The 27,588-nt window shown below is 47.3% G+C and overlaps 1 protein-coding gene across 1 annotated transcript; it reads right to left on the bottom strand.

The window, feature by feature from the left end:
* Positions 1–12,189: 12,189 nt before the first annotated feature.
* Positions 12,190–26,250, bottom strand: LOC146811012 (uncharacterized). Its single transcript, XM_085615029.1, has 3 exons — positions 26,058–26,250; positions 19,151–19,210; positions 12,190–12,653 (listed from the first exon to the last, which is right to left on the bottom strand). The coding sequence occupies exons 1-3, from the start codon at positions 26,248–26,250 to the stop codon at positions 12,268–12,270; spliced, it is 639 nt and encodes a 212-aa protein (XP_085471155.1). The 3' UTR covers positions 12,190–12,267.
* Positions 26,251–27,588: the final 1,338 nt, after the last annotated feature.

Genomic DNA, 27,588 nt, shown 5'->3' on the forward strand with positions numbered 1-27,588 from the left:
GATGACAGAGTCACAGAAAAATCAGACAAACATGATTCAGCATGCAAGTTTAGGAGATGGAAGTAGCAAAAAAAACTGTATGTTATGTGACTACATTCAGGAAAACACTTAGGGGCAGATTTATGAAGAGTGACGCATCGCTGCCGCACCGCAGCGATGCGTCAAAAAACTTGCGGCACCACTGCGACAACGCAAGTCAAAAGACATGCGCCATATCAACAAGGCGTCGGAGCGTGGCGCAACGTGGTAACCTGCGTCAGAAAAAAATGACGCAGGTGTCGCAAAGGTGCCGCAAGTCAATCCGACGCAACCACGTGAAAAGTCACGCAAGGATGCCTTACGACACGCAACGCCATTCTGAAGAGACTGCGTGGACGCACACTGCGTGAAGCGAGAATAATCGACCCGGAAAGCGACGCAAATCTGCTGAAACACATAACTCAGAACAGAGGAGCCAAAAATGGAAGCTGAAGGTGACACCAGCACCCAGGACCCACACGCAAACCCTGGCAGCAGAAGTCCTGATGGCCAGGCTGAACCAGTGGCCAAACGCAAGCGGAAGTCAAACTTCAGCCATGAAGAGAACGAAATCCTGGTGACGGAGGTCACCAACCACCAGCACCAGCTGTTTGTCAACTCCAAGCTGCCCATTTCAAAAAAAGAGGCAATCTGGCAGCGAATAGTCACAAAAATCAACTGTGTGGGACAGGCGAAGCGGACCGTGCTGGACTGCAAAAAAAGGTGGCATGATTACAAGCGGCGCACCAAAGAAAAACTTGCTGCAAACCGCAAGGCCGCACTACAAACCGGAGGAGGCAGCCCAGCACATCAGGAGTCACTTGATGACTTGGAGGAGCGGGTGGCACGAGTCATCCCAGAGGAGATAGTGAGTGGAATCGCTGGACAGGACAGTGCTGCAAGAGAAACAGAACAGCAGACAACTGGTAAGTAACAAAAAATTCACAATAGTAATGAAGGGGTCATGTTGGGCATAGCAGATAGAAATTTCACCGTGCCGTAGTCTGACGTCTGCATATTGTTGACCACATATTACTCCACAAGTACAAACCTCCACAATGTCAGTCCCACACATATGTCAATCACACATTTCTAATGTCAGAAATGCACCACCATGTCCATATCTGATTGAGCACACATACTGGACATCATTTATGTAGGGACTTGCACCACCGGCATCTCACCTTTATGAATATCCAAAGTGAAGATCTTGCAGTGCAAGGAGTACATAAAAGATGTGCACAAGGTCATGCATATGCATACTTGCGTTATGTAGCCAATAAGGTGCAAACATGTGCTACATCTTGCCTGTATGGCCTTGAGGTGTGCCAGGAGGTGTGGGCAGGTTTTGAACTGTGGGTGGAGGACGTGTGCAGCGGGGTCATACAGTGAAAGTGTAGGCGTAGTGCTGTGGCCCAGGGAGTCCATGATAACCGAATAGATGGCCACAACACCTTTGGGATGTGTATCAATGATGGTGGTGCTGTATGCTGGGCATGTTGAACAAGTGACACACACAATGAGGGTTGGTCCACGTCAATATGGTGGTGTGGCTGAAGTTCAATACGTCTACTGTGGAGGAGATGTGCCTGTCAACGTCTTGAGCAATGTTGCTTGGTGTTGGCAATAGCTCTCTCAGTCTGATGCCAGATATTTCACCAAGTAGCCAATGGTGTCCTGGTCACGGGTGTTGTGCATGTGGAAGCAGAGTCCCTGAAGTAGGAAAGTGTGGGGGGGAGCCTGGTGTGCAAGGACGTCTACAATGGCATTGTTGAAAGGGTGCACATGTCCCGGGTGGCCTGCAAATGAAGGGGGCAAAGTGAATGTTGCCTTGCCGGGTCTGGCCTTGTTAACGTGATTAGCACCATGGTTAATGCTGGGTCATTTAAGTGCATGTCCATTGTAAGTGTTCACCTTCCTTGTAGGATATGGCAATGCCTCATCCTTGATGGATGTGGTGGACCCTGTGGGAATGAAGTAGCTGTCAATTATGTTGATGGTGATTACAGGTCCACAATGAACGTTGGTGTATGTGTATGTGAAGCAGGTGACATATGAAGAGTCAACAGCAAGGTTGGGTGACATCTCTGTAGTGGGCATGTGTACTGGCAGCAGTGTTTTGAGGATGTATGTGATCTGGTTGTGTGTAGTGGTGTTTTGCTGGGTGGCACACGGCACTGGTGTCCTGATGTGTAACAAGGTCCGTCCTGAGATTACACTTGTGCAGGGGCCAAGATAAGCATATTGTAATGCAAGATGGCAGGGGTGGTTGCGTACAGGGTGGATGTCGAGGTGGGTGGCCATGTTCCAGCAGAGGAGTGTAGATGAGGAATTGTCCGAGCTGGTGTGTGTGGTCCTGGGCCAAATGACTGCATATGATTTTAGCCATAGCTACCCTCCCTCATGCTAGATGTACATTACAACACAGTCATCACATTTCAATGTCAATTCCAAGTAACCACAGCCTTGCATTTGCCTTCACATGACATGTGAAATCAGTGCATTGTGATGCAACAAATGGGAGTTCCATCCATCAAAGCATATGTAAATATTTCCTTCCTGACATAGCAATGTAAGCATAGTATTCTTGAGAAAGAATTATCAATATTGTGATTCATGTTGAGAGAAAAAAGGGACAATAGTCGCTTCTCTATGTGGTCACAAGCTAAACAGGATGCCGTCACTGGCCAGTAAAATTGTAAATCGTGTGTTTTCTGGGGTCAAACATTGCTATCTGTGCGTCGAGTGTGGGGTCCAATTGAAAATAGGGGGCTATGGTGGACAGAAAATAGACATAGGGTGCCACTTGGGGGCAAGAAATTAATTGTTACACATTGTATTATTTGTGGCGACAAATATACCACAGGCCGACCTATGGGGGCAATTCATGACAAAATTGTGTCTGTCGGGGGCAATCCATAACAATAGTGTATTGTATGCACCAAATGTGCTATCTACTGTTAGTGGGGTGGGTCTGAGATGGATCACAGTTAGCTTGCGTCATGTGTAACAAGTGTCCCTTTGAGGGTTGCAATCACTTCAGTAGATACAGTAATTCACAACGCTATCCTAGCCAGCTCCCACCACACTGTTGTAACATGAGACCCATTGGTATGCATCATAACTGTAAGAAATTGAATAGTATGCCATGCAACAAAAGACATCTTGTGTAAGTTCATGACAGGTCTGCATGATGCACAGGGCTGCACAGCATCTGGCACTGACAAATTATGTAGGGGGCACTGGACAGCTGTCTAGAGAACTAATGCAGAAAATACACTGGAGGGGGCATGGATGTGGGGGTGGTTGTAAGTGTGTGCCTTACATCACATCACAAATGAAAATGTGTGACAAGGCCTGGCCATGTGTAAACTGTGCACCTGGGACTATGAGTCTGCCTCAAGGGACAGGAACCAGCCTTGCTCCCTCACCTAAGTCAATCACAGGGCTGCAATATGGTCTTGTGATTGCTCATGCGCGCAGGGACAGTGCGTTCTGACAGGGGCTTGATGGGTGGCCATGTACTCAATGCAAGCTTTAATGCTGTCTGCATTGTGAACATGGAAGTGCACATGAATGTCTGTGCCAGACTGAGAGGACAAATGAGCAGACATTGTGCACTTCATTAGGCATACTACTGAGTCATGGGCCGAAATCTGACTCAAGCAGACCCAATCTCCCTCACACACAGAAAGGAAATGTAGCAACAGTACATAGATATTTGACCATCATGGTAGTTGCTTCACTGTTTAGCACCACTCAAAATCATGGACCAAAATCTCAATATCCATAAAGGATATTCCCCCATTGGGTGTCCTGCACCCACAGGCATTACCCCTGCTCACGACCATGTCATGGCCATCCTACACTACACATCACACCCTGCACTCCCTTGGACATCCACACAGTGGTGATACCTGATGCACATTGATAATGTCGGTTAATCAGACAGCAGGATCCTCTGCTAGGTGGACTTACCCAGGCCTGGGTTGAGCATGTCCTGCAAAGACAGCTGGCCAAGGACACAATGACGGGGATGCTACATGCATCCCTCATGTTTGTAACTTGAGTGCCAATGATTCATACGTGAGATTCAGCTCAGGGTCAAAACCCTCCACAGCGTCAGGCCATCGACCCATCCTGTGGCCTAGGGTGCAGATATGCGTTGAACACCATTGCCAATATACCTTGTGTAGCTCAGTGCACTGTTGGGCCATGGTATGCAATGTCTCACACCATCGGTAGTTACCCCTGAGAACAGGTAACATTCACAAATGCATGGGGTTACAGGGTGTCTTCACACACAAGTCTGAAGCATGCCACCATGCAACCATGCTGGCTCCAACAACAGGTACAGGTGACCACCAATGCCTCAATTACCATCAACAGAGCCCACCAAATAGACAGCACCTCCGTAGCCCAGGTTGACTCACTAATAGCAGGCCAGCAATGGCACCATGAGCCATGAAGCCATTGTTGCCTACATGGGTTTGTATGCCATTGTGTAGTACGATTGCCCAATTAGATGTGATGCACAATGGTCGTGCCCATCCAACTGCATGTACTCAGTGGTGTATCCTCATACTTAAGCAGTTTCCCTTGCTTCCTGGATTTGCAAGGCATTTGGCGGGGTGTGTGAGAGTAGGATCTGGTTCACATGGGTACCCCCACTTTTTGCTGGTGTCACACTGTCTCCCCAACCTTAGTCTGGCTGTGTCCCTGATAATCAGGACCAATGCCTAGCTGAGTCCTCTCGCCCCCACGATATGCAATACTATGTACCTAGGGCATAGGTACCTCACAGGCATACCAAGGTCTGAAGCATGTATGATCCCACCCCTGGGAACCATTGACAAATGGCCACACATGTAGGCTACTCCAGTCTGGCTAAGGGTGTGCTTGCACCTCTCACTGTGGTATAGTCTACCTATATAACTACTATTTGACTGACGCATATACACCTATACGCCACTCCTATGGCAGGACTTGACAATCCTGAAGGTAGAGTGCGTGGTGTAATGTGAGAGGGTGCCCAAGCGTGAGATGAGCCTTCATGCAGCTTGTGGGAATACATCCGTACGGCTGTCATGTGATACAGCCATACCATATACACTTAAGTGCATTATTACCTTGTGGTAAATGCCAACTTTGGAATGTGTGCCTCAAAACATGTTGGGTGTTGTCAACCGCATTGGAATTCTTCTCCCCCTCAAGTACTGTCTGTGGGGGTAGCATTCCACCATTCGAGAGGGAGAGACATGGTCACACTGGGTAAACCTGGTCGGACCTCCCTGAGCCCTGGCATCATAAAAAGTAATTCCCAGACACAGACACGGGTCTGCCCTACTCCTGCTGACCAAAAGTCCTGCAGGGGATGGCTGGACAATAGCTTCAGTTTGAGGGGAGGAGTGTCCACATCGCCAGACAGGCAGGTGTGTATTGTATCTGAGCGGGACCACTCTCGGGTGCATTGAAGTCCTGGTGTGGGTGCACGTTTGCTGACCATGTGCATAGGCCACTTTTGAACGCTTGCAGGGTTTAACTCCCCCTGCACTTGCATGAAACAGGACAAAGGAAATGGTTGTAACCACCCCTCACTCAAACACCACATATAGGTGGGTCATTACAGTAAGTCCATCCCCTAAAACCACTATAAGTATAGGAATCCTGTCCCTAGGACTTGAGATTACCCTTGATGAAAATAGGTTCCATATATCTCCTGTACCTTGGAATTTCTATCACAACTAGAATTCAGAATAAAGACCCCTTGTGGTCAAGGAGTGACTCCCCAGCTCGTCTGCCACCCCAAAAACAAATTAACTGTCTGCTTTGCTGAAGCTCCTAACAGATGCAAAAGTCAGTGCATCACCAGAGGTGGAATTCCAGACTTCCCCAAGGCTACCCTGAGTCCACAGCAAAGCTGAGGCCCGTGGGTGATGTGAAGCAGTGACCCCTGGACCCCGTCATCTTTTGCAGCAACAGCAACTTCCTGATCCTCCTCGAAGATGTGGTTTGGGCTCCCACTAGCCCCAGCCGTGAGCACCACCTGCAACAAAAGTTGCTGGCCTCCACTCCACGAGGGACCCGTGTGCCAGCTGAAAGTGCGCCTGCTCCATGCACCTTTGCAAACACTAGCCTGTTGGTTAGCAGGTGGCCACAAAGGCAAATCCTCTTCTACTTGGCCTTTCCTGGTTGCCCCAGATGTGCCCTGACTTACCCTTGCTGGGTGAGTCCCTCAGATCTTGCAGGTCTGCACTGCAGTCCCTCCTCTAAATTCCATTGACTTGCCGGTGACAAGGCTTGTTGGGTTCTCACTCGCCACAAAAAATGCAGCAACCAACAGACTTCGGGGCACATCTCGAATTGCGCACGTGGACTTCTTCAATGCCTCAAGGACATCGCGGATGAAGAGTCAAGACACACATCAACTCACATGAAGCACAACACATAAGTGGTCAGTGTTCCATCTTGTCCTAGGTCACGGGCAAGTGACCAACACTCTGTCCACTATGCTTTCTGGTTCCTTACATCATAGAACCAGGTTTGGATCTCGCAAGACATGTCTCCTCTTCACGGCAGATGAAGTACTTAGCAGCCTCACATTGAAATGGATGCAACAAGCCAACACCAAAAGACACCTGTGCACCCAGATTCCCTGGGTGGGCAAACTCAAGTACCCTGGTGGCCATGTGTGTGCGAGTCCCAGAATATCTGAACTCAAAAAGGCTTTGTTCCGGACTTGACCAGAAGACCCCCTAATCTTCAAATTTACAAACACGACATTGCACATTGAAGATTATGTGAACCTGTGGTTGTGGTCTCACACTGCATACAGTCCCCATGTGTCCCATATGTCACTCTGTTGGGTGGTCCCTTGGGCTCCCAGAGATTATACAGGTTGTGTCTAGTGCAGGTGTGTTTGAAATATCAATGTATTGGTATATGTATTGGAACTCCCCTAGGGCCAAAACGTGTAATACTGATATCGCTGGTGATTGTTATCCTGTAACTTAAGTATTTTCAACTCTAGGCCCATAAATAGACTAGAGGGGTGTGCATAAACCTAAAGACATATATTAGAAACACATACCTGGTGCGTTATTCCTTCCATGTGGAAATTCCAGACATCATACACTGGTTAAAAATTCCTGCTTCACAGTCCTTCTAAAATTCCCATTAAGTCTTCTCTCCATACCTACCACTAGGATAGCTTTCAACAAAGGCTGTCTTCATACTATCATCAGAAGGTGTCTTTCGGAATGGTACAAGCTGCACAGTTCAACTAGTGGACAGCATATATCAGGCCACCGTCTCACCGGGGAACCTTGCAGATTTGATGCCCTGTGAGGTACTGGGCACAGGCTAATACATGTAGCATTATAACCAATGTTAGCTTAATATCCCACATTGTAGGTTGACTCACAGGCCAAGTTACACACAGTTGATGCAAGATTAATTCTCGCTGAATATATTTATCATTTGCCTATAATCTTTTTACTACTACACTCATTGCTTGCCAATGGTGTGATTAGTAATGATATCGTTGCAGTATTCCTGGCAGTCTTTATTGAGGACAACAGCAAATCTTGCCACGTCACACTGTATTGTAAGAGCTGGAGGAACAGTGTGTCCTTAGTGGGTGATAGGCTGACACAAACACAACTCATGCTAACTAGTGTGTGTCGTAGATGGCACACATGGTCCGTAATGTAACAGGAATGTGCAGGGACACATCTCATTTGTTTGTGTTTTGAAAGGAGGACAACACACTTGAATCACATACAAATTTACACTTGCAGTGTTGGCATGAAATGTCAGCTACCACTAATAGTAAGATTACAATTGTGGTGTAAGTACACAGGTCAGCATCAATGCATATCGATCAACAGCCAGACTAATGTAATGATAAGTGGTGCTTAGTCCATTCAAGTGGCTCTGAGTATGAAGAATATGTGTGCCTAAGGACAGAGATCGCTAGAATGTGCCACAAATATCACCTTGGAAAAGACACATGTGATGCCTCACACAAAACAGCTAGACAATACAACATGCAAACACCACTAACAGATTTGCATCTTACTTTTACAGATAATGCTGCTTCCACATCACAACAGGTGGATGACAGCAATCTGTTGGACGACATTGAAGACAACCCTCTCTCCATAGACAATGGCACACTTGAGGAGCCCATTGAAACTCTGCGCTCACCTACACCACCTCCAGAGCCTGACAACCGTGGGCTTGCTGATCAAGTGGAAAACCCAGCCCCACCAGATCCTGCACCCACAAACATAAGCACAGAGTGGGAGGACACCCAGCGTGAATTTCAACAAACTGCTGTCTCTCTACAGCGTGACCTCCTCAATGAGGTACACGTTGGTGTGTTGAGCATGGGTGGCACACTGCAAGCAATCCTACAAAGCCTAAATCCAGAGTTGGTGAACATCAGCCCTGAGCAAGGCAGCTCAAACCAAACACCGGGGATTGCACAATCGCTGGCAAACATTTCGAACATTATGAGCCAGAGGCATGTGCAAATAACAACACAAAGTGCCACCAGGGATGTAGCCCAGCACCTCCAAAGTATTGATAACCAAATGAGAGAGATGCACCAACGTCAGGAACAATACATGTCAACACTCACAGCATTTCATGCAGAGTTGCTGACGGTGATTAAAAATCAGCAACTGATGCTGAATGCTCTAACGGTGAGATTTATGTCACCTGAACATGTGTTCCCACACACATCCACTGCCACAGCTGGTGGTAGCAGTGGGACAACATGCCCAGCACTAAACCCAGAAACCAACACACACACTGAAGACTCCGAGGATGAATTTGCAACACATGTACAGAGGAAGACATCCCAATAAATTACTGTAACTCACAGTTGTCGGATGACAACCACCAACCATTCACTGCTATGAGAACAATGTCTGCCACACAAGAGTCTCCAGATAAATATAACAACTGTGTCATACTACATGTTTTTGTATTACAAAATATGAATTAAGAAACATTGTGACAATAACAATGTATGAAAATAAAACCAACTTCAAAAATAAGATATCTTGTTCACAACACCCTCAAACATGTCAACTACTGTTGTTTCCACACTTGATTGTCAAGGACAATGGGCCCTTGTGTCCGGTTGGTACCACTCAACATTACCAGTGTGTTTAATGTATGATTGCTAATCCAGACACACGTGGAATAGTGCATAAGTACAAGCTAAAGGTTTGTAAGCATGAGTAATTAGATGGGAAAAGACATGCTGTCACATGTAGCAATTATTGAATGTCACTCATCAATGTGCTGCACCGCATCACCACAGTCCCCTCCCTAACACAGAAACCCCACACATAGTCAAAGTACCATCTGCATTCCTGTGCTCTCCCCTGTGCTGGTGCTGAGCCCTCTGCCATGTTCCGGTGTATGCACCCTAGCAGCATGCCTGCGTCATGGTGGGTGAATATTTTGGGCATGAATGTACACCTCTACACACACAAATTATCCCTGAAGGCTTACATCTGAAATGACTGCATGCTGTACACTGCAGCAAAAATTCAACATCACAAAAACTTGGATTCTGTCAAAGCATGGTCATCAATGTGCCACTAACTGCCACACCTAGTGAGGCATAGCATGCGGATGCATTAGCAGGAATAGGAATCCTTGGAACGCTTGAATGCTGTCTCCTTACACTGTTTAGAGTTGTGAACACCAACAGTAACCCACATGGTACACAACTTTCACAAATACAGCTTATCTACAAAAGTATGGATAGTAAACTGCAGGATTGGATGAGGTACGTATTTTGACCCTGGTCCCATGTGATCTTTGTGCTGCTTTCGACAGGGTGTCCAAACAGATCTCACTGCTAAGGTTCGAGTAGGCAGACAAAGTGGCCATTGCAATGGACTGGTTCACCTTTGGAGAGGAGCTTCCATGTTAAGAATCCCCCTATCATCTCCATGCCTCACACTAATGAAGAGGGTGTGCCTCAGGGGTCAGCTCTGACCCCAACATATCTTGATGCAGTTCTCCAACTGTCACCTGCGCTGTCCATGTGGTGAGAGTTCACAGTAGTGGCACATGCCGATGATATGCACTTGCAAGTTACACTTTGCAATAACTGTGTGCCGGATGTACCCAATTTCGTGATTAAATCAGCAGATGTTGCAGGGTGGATGACTGCAAAGTGCCTCTAGCTCCATGCCAGCAAGTCAGAGGTGTTGCTGGTGATGAAAGATCATAAGCTGTGGAGTGAATGCTGGTGGCCTTCTAAATTTGTGTGTGCACTCACACATAAGCAGGTGCTGAAAGACATGTGTGTCAGTGGAGACTCTGCTGGCATCCTCCAGGCTTAGACTAACAAAGTGGCAGGAATGTGCCTTGGTATATTAAGGGGGTTCAGACTGCTGTTGGTAGTCATTGTTGTCAAGCCATACATCACTCAGGTTATTGTCCATGAATCTATTTTCCAACAAAACATATTACTGCACCTTTCTGTAGCTGGGGACCAACAATTCTGAGATTGTGAGACTGGCCAGGGTCACAAACACAGCTGCCAGGACTCAAATAGATCCCTATAGAACCAGCTCCAATGTCAGCCCCAGTTCTTGCCATAATTGGCTTGCGTCAGCCAGAGTAGTGAGTACAAGGCTCTCAGATTTGCGTATAACATATTCAAATCATCCCCTCCTGGCATCTTGCCCCACATGCTGTCACAATACACCACCACTTGCAAAATCAGAGCAAAAGGTCAACAGCTAGTGGTTGTCGCATGGGTAAGGAGGGTGTGAGATTTAGTGTGCTACTCCTTCACAATAGCAGCTCAAGTCTTGAACTTATTCACTACACACATTAACATCATGGAGTATACTCTGGGCTGTTGTGAGGTTTTCAAGATTCACCTCTTCACTTACATCCGGGACTCCTACTGTCACCGGCCACCTGTTGTGTTTCCTACAAGTGCGGGGAGGGACCTTTGCTGGGGAAGGTGTGTGCAACATGAGACGTCTACACAGTACTAAACTTAAGCAAGTCTCCACACAGTGGATGGTTGAATCTCTGTCAAAATGGGGCTGAGAAAAGCCCTGCCAGTGTGTCACAAAAACACACTTCCTGGCTGCAAACTATGATTTCGAGACAGCACATCACCATTGATGACGTTGTGTCTAACAATATTGTTGTCCTGCCCCAACTAAATGGCCAGAAATTTTAACCACGTTACTTCATACAACATCCATAAGTCGTAAATACGTCTGTATACAGACAGTGTGTTGTACAGTCATATGAGCTAGCCACTTGTAACACAATGACCACTTGCACATGAACATGGTGTAGCTATTACAACACGGAGGGATCAGATGTGTGGTGAGTACATTCAGTACATCTGTGTAAGATAAAAGCTGTATTTCACATACATATGTCAACATGGTACCCAGCAGAGACAGAATATTGCTAAAGTTTCATGCAGAGGTTGGCAGAAAACTCATGATTAGAATCCAAAACGTATGTATGTGTCAGACCAATATTGGCTACCAACAAAAGCAAAGCACAGGTGTTCCATGAACATGTACATCTAGTCAGACATGTAGCACAAACCGACCTCAATGTACTAATATGATGCACTCAAACAGGAACCGGTGGTCACAGTCCATGTGCCCACCAACTCACACATACCACATATGAAATGCGGAATGACATAGAATATAGTCCAATGTATGTTAAGAAAGGTTTATAAAATAAGAATGGTGATCAAGATTTACATTACATAACACACTAACTTATCTAAACAACTAATCTAAAAAGCAAAACCTATCTAAACTAACTAATCTTACACTAACGAACTTAACTCTATTAACCTAAGCTAAACTATGATCACGCAGACAAGTAGACATCATCCCCCCACTCCCCCTTAAGACATCAATGCACAATAGACATACACATACTTAAACTACACATTTACTAACTATAACACCATACTAAAACAAATATATATTTTTTTTTCAATTTTTTTTTTTTTTTCCATAAACATTAACACACATAACATTACCCCCCACCCCTAAAAGTATTTAAAAAAACCCTATGATAAAAACCGTAAAACTACATCTACATCTAAAAACCTATCTCAACTAACTATGCCTACATATACTACAAAATCTACAATCACTAACAAAATGATACTTACAAAATAATAATATTAACAAACACAATAACTGTAAACCATATTTCTATTAGCCCCTAGATTTGGCTAATCAAATATTCCAGTCTCTGGTGGACCGTGTCCAATTTCTCCTCCAACTTCTCGATTTTCCTGTCCATGGAATCAAGTCTGGACATCAGGGTGTCCATTGCCTGCTCCGGTATGGCCTGTGGAGCAGACGATCCAGAGGCTGCTCCACTGGGGACAACAGCGGCTGATGAGGTCGATGGGGCCACGGGAGGGGGAGGATGCTGTTGTGGCTGCATGCCATCCCTTGAGGCGGGGTCGGTGGTCCACGTGTCGGTAGCCCGCTGCTTCTCATACTGGCGGGAGGTCCAGCGGAAGCCCTTTGCCACGGAGAGGATGTGTAGATATCGGGCCTTCCTTATGCGGAAAGCCCGCTCATCCTCTGCATTCATGTTATCTGTATGAAAAGGTGGACATGTGTCAGTTCACCAGAACATGCCGGACATTAAATCATAGGAAATGCATGCTGTCAGGTGTAATGTAAAACACATTTGGGCAAATCATCTTTTCCATTTGTTGCCCACACACACCAATACATAAGTACTGATTTAGCTCGGCACATACTGTGCAGTCAGCTGAATGTCATGGTTGCATGGTAATCCTTGGCACACTTGACATAGTAACTAATTAATGATGAGCCATATGAATGTAAGAACCAGTCAACAGGCATCACGACATGTGATCATTTCCCCACAAAAATGACATCTGGCTCGCCTTGTATCAGTCATGGAGTCATGTGGACATGAATCTGCAATGGACGCTAGGTTCTGACAGTGTCACAGTTTGTCATGGAAGAAGAACTCCTTCCCTTGCATATTTACCACTAGCCCGTTCATTTCACACTCCAACAGAGGAATCCACTGAAGTGGCAATTGCATATTGGAACACAGAGATGTGCTTGCTGTCTACACACCAAGGAGACTCATAATTCATAACAATACTAAAATTGGATGGCATGCAGCATGCCATGTAGTACTAGCAGGGTGCAATTAACGTCAGCTTGGCGTTCACAGCATACATGCTACAAGCACTTGCATGTAGCCCATGGTTTTTGTGGGTATTGTCCAATCTCCAAAACACAGTAACAAATCTACCATATCTTGCAGCAACTCAGTCATCATGACAACGGATCAAGGATTCGTCACAGCATCATGACATAAGTCTTATGTTGTCATGAATGTGAATATAACACTATCAGACAGGATGTGCCACACTTGTGTGTTGAAATACGTTCGTAGTGTCACCTACCCTGTGCACTAAAGCACGTCACAGCAATGTCAACATCATCCCTTATCTGTTCCATGGGAAAAAAGGGACAATCAAGTACTACATTTCCAAGGGTCACATCAGAAGGACACATGACTAGCTGTTGAAGTGTGTGGACTGCAGAAATGCTCACCTGCAGTCCATGCATTAACTGCTAATGCAACCATGCTGGGCCGGGTCATCCTGGCCATCGGCCATCTCATTGATTGTGCCATACACATCCAATCATCTGTGGGACACACATTGTAAGTCCTGTACCAACATTAATTGTGAAAGTGGGTCTGTGATACGTCTAGACATGAGATGAGGCTTTCAGCAAAATAATCAAATAGGAGGCTGATTCCTGTCCCACAAACAAATGGCTGTGGACTACAAATTTCTAAAAGCCACCCTAGGCTTGAAATATTCCGTGTGGAATTCCATGAGGACGAACCACGCATGGGCTCCCATCTGTTGTGTTACACGTAGGAAAAGTCAATGCATGGACACTACACCCGCTTTGGTACACATATATTGACATCATCCTGGAAACTGATTGGATTGAATAAGCCTTTTCACTACATTATGGAAGACATGCATACTTGACACATAGCTTTGCTCTTATTCTGTGCATATGGTACATAGTGTCATCTATACTCCGTTGTAGGAATATTGCATACCTATCCAAGGTGGGTGGGTCCACGAGCACAATGGAACCACATGAGAAATGTGATGACTGACAGATTGAATGCCAACTACATGACTCACAGACATATTGATGTGCAGCTTGCAAGGCATATCCACAGGAATTTTCCATACATTACAAATTGACCTTTTCATTGACCCAGCACAAGGCAAAACGCATTCAAATACAGCATATGCTATACACAGTACGCAAACACCCCATCCAACTCGTGGACACAATCCATACATCTTCCACGGATGTTGCCTTCCTGGGGGAGACATGTCTGAAGGCCTCCTCCATGCCCGACGTTGCCATAGCCATTCTGGACGGCTACAAGAACACTGGCAGGGACCGCAACAACGGAGTAGGAGGTGGACTTGGCATTGTCGTGGTCAACCACAAAACCCTCTGGGCCTCACACATCAATGACCACACCCTCAGCACCGCCAAACTCATGCACTTGAAGAGCCACACATACCACAACCCCATTCTCAGAGGAACCCTCGTCTACAGAACCCCTGGACCCTGGCCTCAATTCTGTGACACCATTGCCAATTGGTTCTGCACGCATGACTACATCCTCCTGGTACACCTGAACCTCCACCTCAAGAACCACAAACACAACAACTCCTCCACCCTGGTAGTCAACCTCGGACTCAGTCAGCTCGTCAAAACGCACACCCACTCCGCCAGACGCACGCTTGACCAAGATCCTCGGCTACCTCCCATGTCCCTTTCAGCCACACCACCAAACTGGACTGGCCATTGGTGCATCCACTACACCTCCAAGACAAATCACCACACCCCAACACATTCAACACATCACATGCAGCAGCCAGATCAAAGACAACAATGAACAGCTTGACAACACCCTTGCCCAGAGCCCACACGCCAACCCAAACTACACTGACTGCGCCACATGCAAATGCAGGCAATTGATCAATGACTGCCACAACACTGTCACCCCGATCACAGAACCCTCCAACAGACACATTGACAAGAAGGCTGCCTGGTTCACTGTGGACATACGGCCCTCCATACACACATGCCAGAAAGTACATAAAACATTGCACCCCAAACAGACACCAGACAGTATGTGGGCCACAAGAACGGCATCCTCAGACACCATCACCTCATCTGAACTGCTACAAGGGCCACCACCAAGGACTGCATAGACAACAGCGCCCCCAATAACAATGAGATATTCAACATCATTAAGGTACCCTCCAACCCTGGCTCCAAGACCAATGACATCCCACAACTGCAAGACCTGTGATACACCCTTGCCACACTCTTCCATTGCAATATTGCAGACATCCACAACAGCTACCACAACCCGTACACCTTGACAGGCACCAACACCTCAGACACCCCGGCCACCATCCACACTGACCCCCCTGCTCACCTGTAGCAATGTGAAGGACAACATCAAAATGAGGTACACCATCCACTCCATCTCACCGTCTGACACATTTGCGCACCACATGTGCAGCAAAGCTAGCCCCACCATCGCAACCCATCTCCTCAAGGCCATCAACATCTCCTTCGAGAGTGCGAGCTTCCCAGCAAATTTTGATGCACGCCGAGATCAACGCCTCACTCCAGGAATCCAAGGTGGATGCAAGAGGCCTCAAGAACTTCCAGACAATTTCCCTGCTCCCATTCCTGCTAAAGGGCATGCACAAGATTGCAAACAAACAACTGACCGGCTACCTCGAGGAGTACACCATCCTGGACCTGTCACACTCCGACATCTGCAGGAATCCCAGTATTGACAATGGCCTCATTGCCGACACCAATGGCATCTGGCCCCTGATGTACAATGATGAAAGGGCGCCACACATCCGCCATGACCTCTCAGCCGCCTTCAACAATGTCTGTCAACGCACCCTACGCACATGCCTCAAACACGCAGGAATCCAAAGCAAGGCTCTGGAGTGGACCACCTCCTTCCTCTCTGGCAGCAGCCAGAGCCTCCGCCTACCCTCATTCTGCTCCCAAGCCTCAAAGATCATCAGCGGCAGAACACAAAGATCATCCCTCTGCACAACATTGTTCATCATCTCCATGGGCACGCTTGCACACGTTGCACAACTGCACCACCTCCACATCATCTCCTACGCTGACAACACACAGCTGATCCTTTCCCTCACCAAGGACAACCTCAACACCAAAACCAACATCCACAAAGGAATGACTGCCATTGACGAGTGGATGACGAACAAATGACTGAAGCCAAACTCACCCAAGACGGGGGTCCTCTTCTTTGGATCCACCCCCTCAGCCAGGGACAACTCCTGGTGGACAACTACACTGAGAGCAGCACCGGCAGACACCAACCATGCAAGCAACCTGGGGGTCAACCTCGAATCAACACTCACCATGACCAGGCAGGTCAACGTCGTCTCATCCGCCAGCTACAACACCTTCCGCATGCTCAGCAAGATGTACAAGTGGATCCCCACTGCAACCAGTAGAAGCTTCACCCTTGGCCTCGTCTGCATCAGGCTGCACCATTGACATGCAGACAATGTGGGAGCCACTGCCAAACTCCGTAAACGTCCGCAACACATACAGAACGCTTCTGCACACCTTGTGCACAACTTCTCTTGCCACAGCCACATCACACCCCATCTGGGATCCCTGCATTGGCTCACCGTCAACAAGAGGATCGCCTGCAAGCTTCTCACCCATGCACACAGAGCACTCCCCCACACCGGTCAAACATACCTCAACAGGATAATCACCGTCTACTACCAGAATTGCCAGTGCCCTTTCAGTGACCTTGCCCTTGCCACTGTCCCCCACATCCAAAGACCTACCAGCGGCAGGAGTTTGTACTGCCAACATGCCGCAAAGACCTGGAACACCCTCCTACAGCTGAGCCTGGTCCTCCTTGCCTTCATGAGGGCACTCAGGAACAGGCTGTTCGAACAATAGCAGCACACCTCCCCCCGCGCATAGAGACCCTCACGTGTGAGTAGAGCAATTTACAAAAGTAATGATTGATTGATTGATTAATAAGTCTGACTGCCATTCCTATGGCTCATCCATATACAAATGTTTTGGGGCTAGGGATGTTGATGGTAATTGCACTGACAATTTTTCCATAGCATGATACATTGGCTAATTAATGCAAGGATGACATTAAACTGTCACTACAATATACTTGAACTTCTCCAAATTGTTCACGGACGTGAAGGATCAAATGTCATTTTTTGGGATGAGCGCACACTTATATGACACATGAATCATTGATTTGCGGTACGCGTGCACTGTTGCTAATGTACCAGCAGGCCATATATGTAGTAAGTATGGAGTGGCCGAGACCGTGAAGGTTGACTAGGAGTGCAACCTGATGATAGGATGTGTGAATTGTATCCTTGGACCTATTTGGTTACGTGTGCGTATTTTCAGAATCATGGCTGGCGTCGCAAATGTTGAAAGGAAGGAGATGATATCAAAGAATCGAGGTGAACATAGCAAAACTTCTTGCCACGTAGTGTGTTCAAGAATATGAACTTTGGACATTTGTCCATGTATGTGTTAGCATAAGATGGTGCACCCAGGAAACCCATGGAAGTTGTGTTTAACTGTATGTACAGATTCTCATTCCAGTTACAATTGCTATTGTGTACACAGATTTTAAATTGTCGTGGAATTCAACATTTAGATGCATTCAAATGTGCAATTCAAATTGTAAGACCATTCCATGCTTCAACTCCATTGGCATGTGGTATGTATGTCAAAATTGCCACACATCAATGGTGCCCAAAATTAAACTTCAACTAAATTCATCATTGACTGTCTTCAGGCTTCATGAGACATCCATTATATCATCTACATAAATTGTCACACTCTTGTTATTGTTCTTGTGCAACTCATTTTGATCACTCAGAAGTTCTGGTGTGCTACAGCTTGCTTCCATAGCGTCATGTCCATTTCCATAGTGCTTGGAACTATTGGAATGTATATTGTAATCCTCGTGATAGTCATGGGTTTTTTTCTATTTCATTTGTTACATTCACCAGTGGTGAGGGGAGCACGGTGTATTCACATGCCATACTAGTGTTCATCTACATATCTGATCACAGGTGTGCTACCTTTTTAATCGTTATTCTTTTCTCAACACAGTATACCCCTGATGAAAGGACACAGCCTCACAAATTTGCATTGGGTGTCACAGTGATCTCTTTTCTCACATGAAATATGAAATGTGGATCAGCTTGGCTTGTTCATGGTAACAATCGTACAGCACGACCTTGCATGCATACTGAACATAATCTGTTGTCTATCTGGCCTTGGTAATTTTTGTAATAAAAAATATTTTTAACATGTAGGCGCATTCATTTTCTGTGCAGGTCTGAGTCCTAGTCACCTTTCATGCTCTAGGGCAATCAGTGCACTGACGTGACGAGCCATGTGACAAGCATGGACACTGAGCATGGCCACTTATTGGCTGGTTGTTCTCTGTGTCACCACATTGAATCAATATTGAGAGGCATGTCAAGCCATGTACATCCATAGACCAGCTGACTCTGACCTTGCACCCCCACTGCAACCCTGAAATCACGCCCTATACAACAATTGGTGAATGCTACATCCCCAACATGTAGTGAGCACTGTGCCCAGCATGCACTCCTCTCCTTCTGGCAGGGTTCAGATGCTGTTTTATCAACTTGGCTTCGGCTACTCCAGTCCCAGTGGCAATGGCCACTCCATTTTGCCTTGTGGATAGTGGCAAGGAGTGTCGGACAGTGTTGTGGCTTCTGATCTGTCCACACATGTCCACACGTAGTACAACGGTCACAACATGTTACATCATGTTGTTTGGAATTTGGATGCAAAAGATAAGTTCTGACTGCAGCAGGAAGTTGTGATTGTACCATAGTTGCACTCATACACAGTTTTGCTTCCATCCTCGCACTTGATACACATCAAATTATATGAACATGGATACTCACTGGTGGCATTTGGGTCTTCAAAGCTGTCGACCTCCCCCTGTGTATATGGCCGTGGGCCACCTACAAGAAGAGTAACAGAAGTACAAATTGGTATAGAATCACATCATATGTACATGCAAATTTAGACCAAAACATTATTTAGCGTGACACATGCATGGAAATAACAGGACGTGTCACTCCTTTTACATTGAGTGCAGCCATATTTTTCCTAACACACATGGACAGTGGAAACACTGGATTGCTTCCACATCAATGTTCACTGAGTGTGGAACACACATGTGTGCCATCCCTGTGATTTCGCACATGCATCAACAGATTCAACACACATGCCCTTATGCAGACACTGTTGCTGACTGCTGTAAGGATTGCTGTTTTAAAAACGTGTTTATGCACATGCACATGTGTAAGCATTTATTAGCCACAGACACTGACAATGCTTCTTCGACTCTCAACATTCCCACAGCATGTAAAGCTCTATCATGTTCACTGATTGCACACTGATATGATCTTGCAGATGACTGTTGCATAGTGGCTCACACATGACAAGGGTTACATTTGGCTGCCTGCTTTACACTCCGTTCGGGATGCTGATTCACCTGAGGTGCATCCACCCTGACGTATACAGCATTCAAGGTGTACATCCATGATACATTCAAGCGAACATGTAGTTTGATGCATGTACACACTGCAGATGCACAGTATCGGACCATCAGCCAAAGCCATCTTTACCCAGCAACAAGCCCAAACTCAATCATTGGACATGCATATACACAATCCATCAGCTCAAACTTGGATCACTTTGTATGGACTGTACCAGTGGCAAATCTACACGCTACGCAAATTACACAGCCAACAACACCCATGGACATTAATCCAGACTACAATGCACCCTGGCGTACACCACCAAGTACACGCACACTACGTACACACAAAACTACACCAACTCTGGATCATGACATGCATCGCCATCAAAGTATCCACCCTTTGAAGACTAGCCATGGAGATCTGTATCATCCGCAAAAAGACTAGCAACAGATGGAGCGTTACTCACAGGAATCATGGTAAACGCTACCTTTCCATCCCAAGTTAGCAGATGACTCACCAATCAATCATCCCATTTCATGATTAGTCTACAACAACTGTCTGGTGTGTGCACATGCCATTGCACTCAATAGGTACATCTACATCACAAAGTGAAGCACAAGCCATTGCACGCTCAACATCAAACGACTAAGTGCACAGATCCAGGTCAGAACAAGGACAACACCCCTGTGGGAACCTCGTCCAAATACCTACATGCCCCTGAGGTATGTACACAACCCACATCACATACATCATTGCCCAACATGCATTCGCATACATGTTCCACAGACTTGTGACATGGCTCAACTCACATCTTGACTACAGACGTGCCAACAGGTTAGCAAAATGCATTGACAAGCTTGTAGACATCACACAGTAGCAACTGGCCACAAGGCACAGCCACAAGGACGGTGGCAACATCAACACATCCACCACACCAAGACCTCATACCCCCATGGCCTGACCGTTCTGACGTACACCTCCTGTCAACCATACAGCTGCATCCATATGAAACAATTAGCACCCCACACAGAAATTACAGATTCTTGACAAATAACAACTATAATGAGCCACAAACCAAAATGCCAACAACACCTTGCACTACACAAGATTGGTTCTCAATGGACCACACAGATGGTTATCGTAATGTCTAGATGATTTTGCTACAGTCTCCAACACAGACACACAGCAGCACAGGAAGTCAACACGGATCGCATACAGACCACATCATTAGTGAGACACATGCAGACACCATTTTGCAACGATGAAGGACGGGGACGCTAAGACACCATAAATCCCCTTGATAAGGATCCAAAGCAAGGACACCATCTCAACAATCCACACACACATCAAGATTTTACAAGGGCAAATGACTCACCCAATCAATCCTCAGCAACTCCAGAAATGCTACACTAAGAATCCACTTCACGAGTTACATTGGCAGAGCTAGCATTGTGCATGCGGACATGTCCCCCTCACAGGATCACTACAACAAGCGCTGCTCATATTTCCACACAGATGTCATGTGCCTCCAGGATCATTGACATTTTCAGACACAGGTCAATGTAAACATATATCTTCATGCAAAACCTGCTACCCCTCCATCTCATCTTTGACAACATTGAGCACCACAGACAGCGCATCTACCATGATACTCATCCTTTGATGATCACTAATGTACCCCTGTCACCAACCTCTCCTACCAATCTGGCACACACGTCACTCCAGCATTCAGCGTTTACAATGAAGCTGGGTGTGTAATAGTGAGCTTATGCACCTTAAGTGGACTAGCGCATGCTTACGACCCACATGCAATGAGCTGACAACAAACATCCTGCGCAGACCACACCGTGCACCTCTCCTTTTCAAATGTATGTAACAGACTCTGCAACTGCAGCTGGATTGCGACCCTCACATGTGAGTAGGCTAATCCTGATGATGATGCCTGCTTGATTCATCTATTGATGCCGCATGCTTACATACGCAACCAGAGTCATGTATATCGTGACATATGCACAGGGTATGGACTGAAATACAAGATAGTGCAGGAATGATGCAACCCCAGACCTTTGTCTGCACCACACTGTTTGAAATTCCAAGCAATGGAATACAACATTGACATTTTAAATATTCCTTGTTCCAACAGTACTTCACTATATTCTACATCCTGGTGGTGCTGATTCATGCTTAACATTGACAATGAACTGCAAATCCAGCAAGCGTGTTTTACCATGCACTTGTGAATATGCAAAATTTGCACTCATTTTTTAAAAGGCTTGCTATGTTGCATGTTGTTAGATGTGGATGTTCACACACAACACCCATAGCCACTGATGCATGGCCAGACTTACAGAGTGGCAATTAACTGGGAAACCATCAGGATGGCACTCCACCCTAAGGCTGACCTACTGTGTCTCGAAAAAGGGACTATTTAATCATTTCATTTATCATTGCTCAATGCATGCTGCATTTGATTACACACATTGGAGGAGAGAATCATGACATTTGTGACCTTGGGGTGTGTTGGACCTGTCAGCCCTAGGGTGGTCCCCCCTTCTATTTGTGATCGTGCCTAATTTTCGTCCACCATCATTTTTGTGTTGGACTAGGTCTCCGGGCGCCTTTTCATTGCCAATCAGTGTTAAGGTGCAGGTGCTCCCTTCTCCCAAGATGGCTGCCAAAGACCCCTGCTACTGCAGAGTGGTCTTTCATAGTAGCACCCTAGCTGCCAGGAGCTGGCTGGGACCCCACAACAATGTTGCGACACCAGCCTGCCTTTTGTCCCATGGGTAGAATGGGGAAGCTCCTGGAATGTGCTGGAACCTTCTAGGAGGGAGGTGGCGTTTTACTTTAGCCGCCTTGGCTAGAGGTCACCTGACCTAGGGCTACTTAAGTGAGGAAGGGTACTTTTTGTGGTGAGTTGGCCAGTGGGGTACAGCAGAGCTGGAGAATCCACGCAGGAGTGTAGGCGGTTGGGCTTAGCCAGGGACTTATGCCTCTGAGAGTGACAGGATTTAGGTGCTGCCTCTTAAGTGAGTGAGGGACCCTGTGAAACCCTCTGATCTTGCACAGCAGTAGGAGGACCAAAAGAACCTCTGCCCAGCCTGACTAGGAAGGACCTAGTCGTTAACTCCATCCCTACCCCCCTGTAACAGAACCCCCTTAAGGGCGCCAGAGCCATCTGCGCCAACAAGACTTCATCTAACACCTGAGAACAGTAACTGAATGCTGAGACTGCGTGTCCTGACTGACCCCCGAAACCCTATGCAAAGCAGATTGAAGAACCACCGGGGATCGACCAGGTACTAGCACTGTGACCCCTGCGCTCCCTGACCTGGCCTGGGTCCCTCGGCAGCGTGCTCCGCTGAGCGCGGAGCTCCCCTCCTTAATTTCAGCCCCCCCCTGTGGCGTGGAAGCAAGCGCGCTCACCGCAGCGGGCGGAAGGCCGGAAGAAGTGCCCTTCAGTGTCACGAGGCCCGTGGAGAAGCCCGGGGACCCGTTGCTGCCGTCGCAGCTGTGCAAGAAGGTGCGCCAGGCCGAGGACCAGTTCCCACATCGCCAATGGAGCGGACGCCATCCGATGTCAAGAGCAAGGTAAGCCCGGATGCTGTGATTGACGCCGGTGCGCCCCCTGATGTTTGGGAGCCGCACCACACCCTGAGCCCGGGTTTCCTCTCCTTGGGAGTCCCCCTGGTCACCACGACTGAGAGACCCCGCCAAGGGATCCTTTCCTTGTGCCCCCCGTGACTGTACTGAAGCGTGGTGCCCTACAAACTGCACCGGAGCCCGAGAGACTCGCTCCGCAAGTCCGGTGCGCTCCCTGCTACTAGCTCCGTGTGTAGAGATTCACTGTTACTGATTACGAGTAGCACTATGCTCTTCATGTTCCGTTCTGAAGTGCTGAATGTCATTGCTTACGAGTTGCACTCTGTTATTCATGTTCCGTTCTGAAGTATTCCTTGCTAATGATTCCGAATGGCGCTCGGTTTGAAATGCTCCAGTCTGAAGTATTCCTTGCGAATGATGACGATAGGGCTCTGTTTCAAATGCTCCGTTATGACAAATGCATGGCTATTGATTACGAGCAGCGCTCTGTGTTAAATGCTCCGTTCCAAAGTGTTCCCTGTTGGCAACTACGAGCAGCGCTCTGGTCTAGATGCCCCGTTCTGAAGTAGTCATTGCCAGTTAATCACGAGTAGCACTCTGTGGAAATAGGCGCTGTTCTGAGGTATTCACCGCTCAGCGCGTAAAGCGCGGGAATCGCCACTGAGGTGCTACAGATAACCAAAGTAGCGGTGTGCCCACGAGTTCTGCCCTGGGTCCCTGCACGCCCTAGGAGTGGCGCTACAGTCCCCAAACCCTACCCTGAGAAGTGAGATACACTAGGGTGGCCTAGAGCCTTTAGAAACCTACTGGTGCATGACGTGCTGGTGAATATGGGGCGGGTGAATCCACTGCTAATCTAAGTGAAGCTTGCATTGATATCTGAGGAACTGCATTTACATCTCATGAATTGCATTTATATCGCATGAACTGCATTTACATCTCATGAATTGCATTTATATCACATGAACTGCATTTATCTCGAACTACTTGGATAAACTTGAATTATTTGCATGAACCTTTACAGTGTGGCGTACCTTATTGTGTGTGTTCCCCATTCCATGCAAGGTGCGTGTTGTATGGTTGCTTTACACACAGGCCTTTGGGTGCCCAGCCGCTCGTGTCACGTTACCGCCCTTAGGGACTGGAGACCCCGGTTTCCTACAGGGTGCATGAAGGTGTCCCTTCATGAACAGACACTACTGCCCCACGACGCAGGCAGCCATGTACATGTTAGCAAGTTTGCCTGCACCTGCACATGGTGGCAGTTTGTGTACCAGCACAGGGCTTGGCACCGTGATTACACATCATGGGGCAGATTTATGTTTGACTTGCGCCTCATTTACGCCGCCGTTGCGTCACTTTTGTGACGCAGCAGCGGTGCAAATCCTGCGCCATGGTGCGGGGTATTTACAACGTGACGCATCTGGGAGATGCGTCACGTTGTGAAGCCCTGCGCCACATGTAGGCGTTCCAGGGCAGGTGTGGGCGTTCCGGCGCAGGAACGCCTCCTAAAAGTGGCTGAGTGAAATCGACAAGGTTTCACTCAGTCACTTTTCCAGCCATGCTGCGTCACATCCCTGCGCCTGCTTGAAGCAGGCGTAAGGATTGACGCAGCATTTTAGGGATAGGGGCACCCAGAGCCTTGCTGGAGCTGCGTTGCGGTTGCAAAGCAACTCCAGCAATGCACCATCCATACGACGGCAGATGCGTCACGCATCTGCCCATCCGAGTGCCACGGTGCGCCGCATCATGAATGCGGCGCATCAATGGTGGCGCACGAGTGGGCAGATGCGTGGCAACTCCTCTGGCGCATCTCTGCTGATTAGCAGAGATGCGCCAGACGTCATGAATCTGCCCCTTTGTATCCAAATCATCCTCCCCCTTGTTCACAGCATGACTATGAAAAATCAATTTATTTAACTGGTGCATGTGTCTGTGTGAATAGAGAAAATTTCTATGTCAACATCATATATATTGGGGCCGATTGAGGTTTCCTGGCGCATCCCTGCAAATCAGCAAGGATGCGCCAGGAGAGATGGGTCACACAAGTTTACCCTTGCGCCACCCATGATGCGCAGCATTTGCAATGCGGCGCATCATGGCGCAGGAATAAACAGATGCGTGACGCATTCGATGGTGTAAGGTTGCCGCAGTGCTTAAGTTGTGTTGCAAGCGCAACGCAACTCCAGCACTGTTCCAACCTGCCCATCCCTAACATGGTCTGTCAAGCCTTACGCCTGCTTCAAGCAGGTGCAGGGTTTTGATGCCTCATTGTCGGAAAAGTGAGTCAGTCACATATTATAGATTTGACTGAGTCACTTTTCCGAGGGTTATTTCCGCCGTTACACCCACCCTGCATACATTAAACCTGACGCAGGTTTAATGTAGCGCAGAGCTTTACAGCGTGACACATCTCCATTGATGCGTCACGATGTGAATAGGGCGCAAACTGGCGCAGGGTTTACACCACCGCTGCGTCACAAAAGTGACGCTACGGCGGCATCAAAGGGGCACAAGTCCCTCATAAATCTGCCCCATGGTTTCCAACATATGTGTCTGTGGCCACAGAACAGTCTTTTGTATTGCATGCGCTCATATGTAAATCCAAACAGACCATTGCAACGCCAATTGATTGGTCATACGATTTGTGCAGAGGGAGATATGGCATAGATTAGCACCTCTGAAGAGAATATATGAGTGACAAGAAACATTGACTTACCAACTGGACCACCAACTTCCAGGCCAAGATGATCGAGCAGGTCAGCCTCCCTGCTGATGACGTCCTGCCAGCGGTGCTTTATCTGGTGGGTTGTCCGCTGGATCTGGAATAGACGCCCCAGATGTTGCTGCACAGTGGTCCACCGGCGCTTGCGCCCTGCTGTGTCATACCCCTGACTGACCCTGCCCCCCATGCTGATCATCCGGGGCAGGTAGTGGAATATTAGCCATATCATCCCGCCAAACTGTCGATCGGTTAAATTTCGAGACCTTCCCGACATGATTTATGATGACGTAAAGGAAACTTAATAAAATCGACAAAGGAAACTTAGTTAAGATTGACCTAATATGTACAATAAAATAACCCACCCCTATATGAAGCCTTAAAACTAACTACCCCAATCGACAAACACCCCACAATACTAATGTTACAGACACACACAAGACTCACAAATCACTAAAGACATAAAAACACACCGCAAAAGACACAGGGGACAGACAAAAGACACTTTGAAAGGCAAATCAGGACACCACAGACTCCAAACAACTCCACCAGCAAGCACACACCGAAAGCAAGTAAGGGAAAGTGAAAGTAACTGTGCACTTCCTTGTTTGGGAGGTTCTGGAATCATTGCATCATTTCCTGCTTCGATGCGACACGTTTTGACGTTTTGCGTCACGCTTCCGTTGATGCGTAGATTGTCACTTATTGCAGTTAGGCTCAGGTATGCATGCGTGACGCTTATTTGTTTTGCGTGTTGCATCATGAATTAATAATTACGAAGCGTGACGTAAGTCACAGTGCGTCGCGCATTATTGGGATGCTACTGGTTTGTGTGCATTTGCGAGACTTTCCTGTAGAAGCGATACTTTACGTGTAAAAGCGTCACTTTTCATGTTGTTATTGCTGCAGAATGTAAAAATTATCCACGCTTTGCTACTTGCGACACTTTACATTGAGATGCAACACTCTTCTATTGTGTGAGTGACTCAATCATGATTTGCCACTGTATAGATGTGTATGTGTGAGGGCAGAACTACCAGGAAGTGTAGCATCGTAGCAGCATTTGCATTTTGCACTCCTGAATGCGCAGGTGTGCCACGTATTCACAGAAATATGTTGCATATCCATGCTTCACCCTGCACTGGTGCAACAACTTGAGGCATGCAGTGGGCCAGGACCCTTGGAGCCTGGTGCATGGATGCGTACGTCACCAGATATTATCTGTGTGCATGCATTATCCCCTTGAAATTAGTGTTGTGGACTGCAGCACAGATATGGAGCGGGATAAGGCACGGCGTACATACAAAGTGGTAAAAGTACAATCCCATTACGCCATATTTAGCGCACCGTTACATCACTTTTGTGATGCAGTGGCGGGGCGAAGACAGTGCCATGCTTTTGGCTATTTACAATGTGACACATCTAGTGAGATGTGTCACGTTGTTGAGCCCTGCGCAAGATGTTGGTGATCCTGGCAGGGGGGGGGGGGGGGGGGGGTTGGTGGCCTTCCAGTGCAGGAACGCCTCAG

Source organism: Triturus cristatus, chromosome 7 (assembly GCF_964204655.1).
Source record: "Triturus cristatus chromosome 7, aTriCri1.1, whole genome shotgun sequence".
In the NCBI taxonomy this organism is placed as follows: domain Eukaryota; kingdom Metazoa; phylum Chordata; class Amphibia; order Caudata; family Salamandridae; genus Triturus; species Triturus cristatus.